Source organism: Pantherophis guttatus, chromosome 1 (assembly GCF_059756535.1).
Source record: "Pantherophis guttatus breed Tessera chromosome 1, ASM5975653v1, whole genome shotgun sequence".
In the NCBI taxonomy this organism is placed as follows: Eukaryota; Metazoa; Chordata; class Lepidosauria; order Squamata; family Colubridae; genus Pantherophis; species Pantherophis guttatus.
Genome location: NC_142063.1, coordinates 105,349,514 through 105,358,435, shown reverse-complemented (window position 1 = coordinate 105,358,435; position 8,922 = coordinate 105,349,514). Strand labels below are relative to the sequence as shown.

At 36.4% G+C, this 8,922-nt stretch overlaps 1 protein-coding gene across 1 annotated transcript in view; it reads right to left on the bottom strand.

Moving 5' to 3' along the window:
• Nucleotides 1-1,971: 1,971 nt before the first annotated feature.
• The window catches only part of CTSD (cathepsin D), a 37,010-nt gene continuing 30,059 nt past the window's right edge, over nt 1,972-8,922 (bottom strand). Inside the window, exons 7-9 of the mRNA XM_034416864.3 lie at nt 7,914-8,058; nt 4,797-4,895; nt 1,972-4,006 (exon numbers count right to left, since the gene is read on the bottom strand). Of these exons, the coding sequence (XP_034272755.1) occupies nt 3,836-4,006; nt 4,797-4,895; nt 7,914-8,058 (415 nt within the window). The 3' untranslated portion in view covers nt 1,972-3,835. The remainder of the gene's footprint in view (nt 4,007-4,796; nt 4,896-7,913; nt 8,059-8,922) is intronic.

Below are 8,922 nucleotides of genomic sequence, written 5' to 3'. Positions count from 1 at the left end.
TTGGGGTGGGAGGGAGATTCCACAGTTGTCAAGTCCTCCCCCTCCAAACTACCAGATGGAAACGCAACCCTCCCGCACCTGCCATGTGACAGCGCAGGCTTTTTTGGCGTCGATTTTAAGAGGGCTTTGAAAAGCGATGGAGGTCATCCTGAGGCTTGCCCTCATCTCATACGCCACGCGTGGCTTAGTAACACTGAAAAAGGATTAGCCGCTCCCGACCGTCATTCCGGACCTCTTTAGTGAGGGGTTTGGGGAGGAGCGTGGGAAGAAGAAACTCGAAGTGAGGTCGGGAGAGAACAACAGGGCGTCGAAGGGAAAGAACTAGAAGCGCTCGTCGTGCTCTGGTCAGGGGCCCCGGATAGGAATCGGATCAATATTGGCTCCAGGCTGTGTCAGCGCGCACGCATATGCAGCCATAAGCTTGACTATCGACAGCTCCCCTCCGTTGTTTACACTTTTATTGTGTTGTCTTCTTTATTGCCTTGGATGAAAATAAGTTCTGAAGAACTTGAAAGTTTAGGCAAAGGTGACCTCCATGAGTTCTCTAATAAATGTTGCCAGATACATTGGATTCAACAGGCTGTCTTTGCACTCCACTCTCTTGATAAATAATGAAACATGCTCTGATCAGCAGGAACTAGGAAAACAAGTAGTAGGTAGGCCCTGCAGATGATTTCAGCAGATGTGTATTACTATAGCAAGGGGAGTCTCTAGTTGGCATATGAAAAGGTATCTACAACAAAACCAAAGAGCTCTTCCCTCAATATTTTAAGTCTGGCTGCCCAGAGGGCATAATCTTATTTCAGTTCCTAAATTGTTAGATTGTAGCTTTTAGAAAAGTTTGTAGAAAAAAAATACCATGTTATAATAAGTAGGGAGGTAGCTACCACTATACATAAGTAGAATAATCTAGACATATTTAAATTGCATTTTATTTTCTCATCACAATACACTAATAATATATAAAGAGTTTCTTAAACAGTAAAATATATTCACCAGGTGATGAAACAAAAATGTTCTTGCTTATAAAGGTAATTTTGAATCTGTTCAATTAGTTTTTCATCTAATATTCATAAAAAAATTGACTTTTGAACAATTGGAGAGTAATGTCAGTTTCAAAATATTGTTATTTGTAATAGAAGTGCAATATATTGCATTTTAATAAACCATCAATTTGATATTTTTGTAATTAAATAGAAAATGAAATGGTCGAAATAGTGTTTCTGGAATGCAATAGGAGATTCATAGATGTGGATAGGAAGAAAAATCTGCAGTCAAAGCAAAATGATTTATTTTCTTAAATCCTGCTTGGTTTATATTATTTTCCTGATATGAACTTCCAGGAGTCTTGCAGATTTTGGTGACACATAAAGTGGTTGGGATCACACAAGACACTAAATCACAAAGACATTAATAAAAGTTTATTGTAATCAGACTTCCCATATTGGGCAAATGTCTTAACTGGTTAAGAATGAATTTTGCTCCTTTCATTTCTCCACATCCAAATTACCTATTTAACCTTCCTTTTATTAGTAGGACTGTCATTTAAAAATGCTTAAGATTACGTTGATGCTTAGGACTCAGCTGCACAATCCAATCATGGTTTGAGAAAGTCAATAGTCTGTAATAAAAGTAATTGTGGCTTGTTCAGTCAATTCATCGTTTTTTTACCTTTGTTTCTCCCAGTATCCCCCCCCCAAAAAAAGTCAAATCAGGAAAAAAAAATTAAATCAGAATTCTGAGTTCACTGCAATAAAACGAGCTTAGCATAAACAGGTTTCATAAAACAAATCTTTGTTTCATTTTTTTTTCTGGGAAAGGGTTTATATGTCATGATAAAACAACAACAGAGTATATACAATATTACTTTGGTATGACATATAGTATCAATCAGGTCAGTGTTCCCACCAAATCATGTATTCCCTTTAAACTTTCTTCAGACTACTTTTTAAAGAATGACATGATAGTATGTGGCAATGGAAACTTTATTTTTAATTTATTTGATTACTAGTTGAAAAGAGAACAGCTATGAAACAGATTGTATCTTTTGAACAGTCAAGAACATAATAGCATTTCACAAATTAGAGAAAACAAGCAAGAGAATGCTCCAAGCCACCAGGGGAATGACAGAGAACTACTAATTCAGCAGTGCGATCTGCATGTCAAATTTACTAAGACGATTTCCAGTAAGATGTGGTGGACTTTATTCTTCTCGAGAATGTGGGATCTGCTATACAACAGCTTTCTTCTACTCGAGACAATGGCTTAGACTTCCAATATCATAATCTGTATGGTCCAAATTTTGGTAATGGCGGTGGAGAGACTTTTACACATCCAACATTAAGATGCAATGTGTAACACTGCCAGTCTATCAATCAGTGCTGATCAGTTTTGAGTGTCTGATATATTTTACTACGGAGGTGTCACTCAATCCCATACTTGCACAAATCTTTAAGAATTTTTAAGACCCTTATACAAAATCAGGGTGCCATTGGCTTTACCTGAAACAAACCTGTTTTAATCTTAATCTCTTGTTCCATTGTCCATAGTTTCTCATAGCCTTGGGATTGGGCTCAAGTATTATGAAACATTTCAAATGCTAGCCTAGCATTAACAACGGCCCAACTCTGTAATCTATCAAGTCTCATTCACTCTACAATAGTTGATCATATGACTTCTTAGGCTCAAAACAAAACCCAGTGGAGAAACTACTCCTTTTCTGAAACACCTGATATAGAAATCTATGCAAAAAGAATTTAGATATATAGAGGTATTCACAGAATTTCAATCCCCAGATTAAATTTCTCAGAGTCAAACATATTTTTCTGAGTTGCTTACAATATTTTTCTTCACAACAGAATGCAATAGTAGAGTCAACCTCTCTAAATAAAACTTGTACTGCATACTTTAATAATAAAGATTAAAAACTTCTTCAAAACTAACGAGTCAAAATGTCTCATAAATTGAGCCAAAATGTCTCAAACTTTTATGTGAAATACTTTTTGGGAAAAGTCAGATAACTCTGTTCTCATATCTCAAAAAGAAACCAGGAATTACAAAAGGTTTGGAAAACTGAAGAGCAAAATATTCATAAACAGGTCATACTACCTGAGTTGGGGAAACTTAGGCTAAATGGCCATTTAACATTTATCTTTACTTTCACTTTACCTTTTACCTTTCCCATTACAATGGTTATTTCCGAAGTATTCATTACTAACCATAACCATGTTATATAAAATGTGTTAATTCAGAACCGCTCTGCCATATTCCACACTTCGTTGATGACAGAGATGCAACTGGTATATATATATATATATTTATATTCAACTGTGCAAATAGAGAATCACATGCAATTTTAGTGGTGACCTTAACTATTAAGAATTTTTCAATTTTTCAACTGCAATATACATACATATAAGATCTATATATGCATATATACATATATGAAGGGAGAGTTGCTAGGAAATTGTATCCAAAAGCATAGATAATTTGGGGGGGAGTGAGCAAAAAACAAAGTTGCTTATACAAAAAACTTATGCTCAAAAACATATGAAAGGATCATGCTTCAAAGAACCAGAAATCTGAAGGGTGCATACAATATTAGGACTTCCCAAAATTGGTAATTTTATTAGAGTCTTTATATGGTATGCTATCAGAAAGATGACAAATAAATTTGGGAAGATCAGTAGTCATTTTTTTAATTTAAAAACATTTCCTCTCATTTCTACTTTCTTGATTTTGTTCTGAATGCAATCAGTCACAATATAAAAGCAAAGCACGATGTGCTTAGGAGTGCCTTTGTATTGAGACTGTGGAAGGCAATTACTAATTGCTTTTACACCTTGCCAGCACACTTTGCAAAACCAACGGAGTCATTATCTCGATCAAATACTGTGTAATAGGGTCCAATGAAAACATCACCAAGAATCCAAAGGGGCCCACCAGGTGGTGGGACATCCAAGCCTGAAAATCCACTCAAACAAAGAGTTTCTCCTTGAACAGTAACCTATAGAAGGAGAGGAAAAAGTAAAACAAGTAATAAGGTAATTTGTTTTATAACATTATTCTTTTGTATAGAATTAATTCTATGGTAAAATTTAAACAATTTGAATTTAAAGCTTTACAATGTCCAAATATATATATATAAATAACAGTGATTAAATATTCTTAATGTCTATGGAGATTCTCAATCATCCAAGTCATGGTTGTTTCAAATTTGCTTTTTCCAAAAGGCAACTGGACTTTCTTGTTTTTTCCCTTTGAAAATGTTTCGCTTCTTATCCAAGAATCTTTTTCAGTTCAGAACTGAAGAAGCTTTTCAGATGAAAAGTGAAACATTCTCAAAGGAAAAAAACAAAAAAGTCCAATTGCCTTTTGTAAAAAGCAGCTTTGGGACATCATTTTTTCTCAATAACTGTGTCAAGAGTTTTTAAGGAAAAGTCATATTTTTGTTCCTCTATTTCAAGGACTGAAAATACTATTTTAATTTTGCAATTCATAATGTTTTCTTACTGCTTACTACAGATTCCTCAACTAACTCAAGATAACATGCAGTTAACATTCTTCTAGATTTTTCTACAAACTCACATGTAATATTTGTTCAACATTACTCCTGACTTATCTCACTGTTGGGATTAGTCCATTGTACTTTCTAGAGCCCTACTATCTTCTTAAATATGCAGAAGCAATTCAGTACATGTCCAAAAGAACTATCAGTAGGTACATAGGGCAGAACATATGCCTAAAATAAGCTAGTAAGCATTAAGAAAAAAATATCAGAGTGTTGTGGAACTTACTTTTAAGGCATACTGATCTGGAGTAAGAGCATAAGACTGCCCTCCCAGCACTAGAGACACAGTGGGAAGTGTAGATAGCTTATCACATGGGAGCATGTACTGCAAACAAAACAACAGAGAAAAGTCAGAACCTGCTATGGACAAACACTGGGCTATTAAGAGTGGAGAAAAATCCTCTCCTTTCCTGAGAGGTGATAGAAGACAGTAGTTAAGATGGCTTTCTCCAAAATGGTCATCCTTAGATGTACATAAAAACTACATTGTAATGCTGCTGGGAATGGTGGGAATTATAATCAAATTAATTTGGGAACCACCAGGTTGAGAAAGGCTGCCTAAGAAATAAATGACTAGAGGTTCACAAATACTTGTTCAATGTATCTTGTTTTCAGTTAAGATCTAGTACACCTTAGGCAGAATTAACAATAAAGAAGAAACAATTATAGAAAAACAATAAAAAGACAATCTTATGCACCTGGACAATGCATCCTCACAAACAAAAAAGCATAACCAGCAGGGCTTCCCAAACATCTTAACCCAGAACCTGGAGAAACAGCCATATTTTTAAAGACTTCTAGAACATCATCAGGGTGGCATCAGCTACATACATCTTGGGGTTGGGAGCAGCATTTTAGAGTGCAGGAGTCACAAAAGAGAAGGCACACTTCCTGGATCCTGACACTGTTTGACTGAAGGCACTCTAACTCTGCCTAGACTTATTGGTGGGCCATCATGGGAGATAGGTTTCCTCAGATAATAAGGCCCTAAGCCATGAAGGAATTTATAGTTAATAACAGCACCTTGAAGTGCATCTGGAAGCTCACTAGCAAATAGTGCAGCTTGAGGAGCAATGGGTATACTGAAATAACCTATCATTGCCAATGCCACTGCATTCTGAACTACTTGAATCCTCCAAGTCTTCTCCAAGGGCAGCCCCATGTACAGCATGAATTTCCACTTGTATTTCTTCAGTCTTCGCATATCTATTAACTCTTATCACTCATAACTGGCATTCATAAGATTAGCAGCTACTTCCCAGAGGTGGAATCAATAAATCTGTCTCAAGAAGAATTTTTCTGATTATGGCATAGAGTTTAGTATATAGCCAAAGTAGTCCCCTCTAATTCCTCCCCTTCTGAAAGAGAGAAGATTTGTTTTCTAACATCCACTGAAAAACTGGATATGAACAGGAAAAGGAGCTAAAGTAATAAAGGTTCCTGAGCCTTTGATTAAAGGTTGCAATGCTTCAAGAATCTGTGAAATCTAGAGGAAGCAAAGATAAATCTTTGCTTCAGGAAATCCATTTGTTTCGAAGGAGCAAGCGAGCCAGATTAGTTAGAAATCTAAATTAAGAGTTTATGCTTTATTTTACTGCATGGTTAACTCTATTGCCTCTGACATATACTGTCCCTGATATTTATGTTCTCTGTAGTCGCTCAAGTAAATTATGTGTTTTATGCAGCTTGGCACCTCTTTACTCAATACAGAGTATCTTCTGTATTAGGAGATCTATCATCTTGTATCTGCCAAGAATCTTCTATTGTTATTTATAATTTTTCTATGGCAGGTCTTTTTCAGATGCGGTTTTTGGACAGCTCTGTATTTTCATCTTCTTTACCATTAAAGGTTTTACCTGTGACTACTTAAATGAACAAAAGGAAATTTTAATTCCTCTTTTTCTTTTTTAAAATAATTTTATCTATTTCTTGTAAGATTGATCTCCAAAGAAGGAAAAAGTGATTTCCCTAATCACACGAATCACACTAGAGGCTGAGAAGGCGGCATTACAGAATGTTTCTTTTTTATTATTTTTCTTCAGGGTTCTTGCATAAGCTATGGAGATCCTACCTCCCTCATGTGCCAGAGTTAAAAGGGACATCTGTGCTCATGCAGGATCCAGGAATGCAAGAAACCACGCCTGCCTGGCCTGTGGAAAAACCACCCTCCATGGAATCGATCCCTGGCGCCTGAAAGGTTGGGGGTTGGGTTCTACTTACCTTTACTACCGGTTTGCAAAGGGGCTGCACGCATGCTTCGCTCGCACCTGCTCTTCTGCGCATGCGCAGAAGCATTTTGATGATGTCAGGGTCAGTGGGCGGAGCCTCCTGCCAGTTTTACTACTGGTTCTATAGAACCAGTGGGAACTGGGGGCAACCCACCACTGGGTTGCTGGGTTAGAGCACTCCTATACACTATTAAGGTATGGGAAGATATCTTGCCTTCCCAGCTAGACATCTTGAGGGACTGTATATCAGACTCAGAGTAGATAACTTAGCTATTGAGGAGACCAGCTCACCCACTCAAATTAAAGAAATCCAATTCTGGTTAAAAAGAATGCGGTTCCAAAGGACATTCATTTCATTACTTCCTGTAACGTGAGTTGATTTATTTTGAATGCCTTTTTCTACATTTTTAAATCTCTGTGAACCATTTCATGGAGGGTAGATCACAAGTATTCTCAATATTCAAATGTGTCTTACAATTTGTGTGTAAGGTTATGATACTAGTAGTTTTATTTTGTTTATTTTTAATTCCTAAAATGAAATCTGGCTGTTTTGTTGTCATTATGAGGGACTGAAGGTTGATGATTTCACTACATCTAAAGATTTTTATTCAGTATTTATTATTTCTACTTGAAGGTTAATTAGCATCTCAGCAAAGAAGCCTTTTGATCCAGAAAATAAGGAATTATATTTCTATGTCTTCAAATATTATGCAGAACAGAAACATTGAGCAGGATTATATTCTGACCTGAAGAATTGCACTAGTTCTAGTTTCTTTCTAAAACATTAGAAACATAGAGGAGAATTTATTATGGCTAGGACTCCATATTTTGGCATGGGAGGCAAATTACCAAACCGTCAAATAAATTATTCAAGATGACAGAACTTTGAACTAGAAAGCAAGCTATCTTTTGATGGCAAGTCAACACCAGTAGATGTATCTGAACCTGACCTAAATTTAAACCAATGTATAAATAACATTTGATTAATTGAAGATGAATGTTTAGCATCAAGTTCAGACTGAAGTGAGATTAGAGTCAAATAAATAAACAAACACACAAATTAGTAAAGCTAACATCTGCAGTACCACAATACCCTAATTCCTGTCTGAATTTACCTGTCCTTTAATGATTGGCTTAGCTCCAATGGCTTTCTGCAACTCTTTAATTTCCTTAGTTGGTCCTGTAATAAGTGACGTTCCTGTGTCTACAATAGCTTCACAGCCACTCTGGCACACAGTTAGGCCATTGCCAACATCAACCCTGGAAGGAAAGATAGATCTCTGGTTTTTTCCCCTTAAGAGTCCAGGAACATAAAATCAAATCCTTGCACAGTTACATTGAATACAATTACTGGAAATTTACTAGTTATATGCAGGGGACAAGCTTTTACATACGTCCCAACATAATATATGTAGCTCAGGGTTAAACCATGGAGTCTTTGGTTCTCTGAGATTGTTTGCTTGCAAATGTTTCATTATCCAACTATGTGACAACATTAGTGTGAGTAGGTGTGGAATTTGCTCCCTTGTTGTTTATATACAATTTGCCAGTGTTGGTGGGTGTTTTATTTTGGTAGTTTCTTTGGTAGTTTCAAAAACCAAGTTTTTGGTTTCTGCTTGATTGTCTGGTGATAATTCCTGCTTATCTAGGTGTTGGTGGCTGGAGAGGATGTGTTCTGGTATTTTCTTTTTCTTCTTAGCTTTTTTATTATCTTTTGAATGGTGTGTAAATATGGTTTAACTCTATGTATCTACTGATGGCTGATTTGTCTGAATGCCAGGCTTCTAGGAATTCCCTAGTATTTTTGGATTTGGCTTGGTCTAAGATGCTAAAAGTTTTCCAGTGTTTGAGTCTTTGATGTGAAATAAACAAGTTTTCATTGTGTTTTCTGACTGCTAGTTGGTGTTCATGAATCCATGCTGCTAATGTTCAGCTTGCCTGTCATACATAGTAGTTGTTATACCGTGTTTCCCCGAAAATAAGACCCTGTCTTATATTTTTTTTGAACCCCGAAATAAGCGCTTGGCCTTATTTTCGGGGAGGTCTTATTATTTTGGGGCGCGTGGAGCACAACAGGGCTCCTCTTGCTGTCTTACCTGATTTCCAGCTGTCTCCCTAACCCTA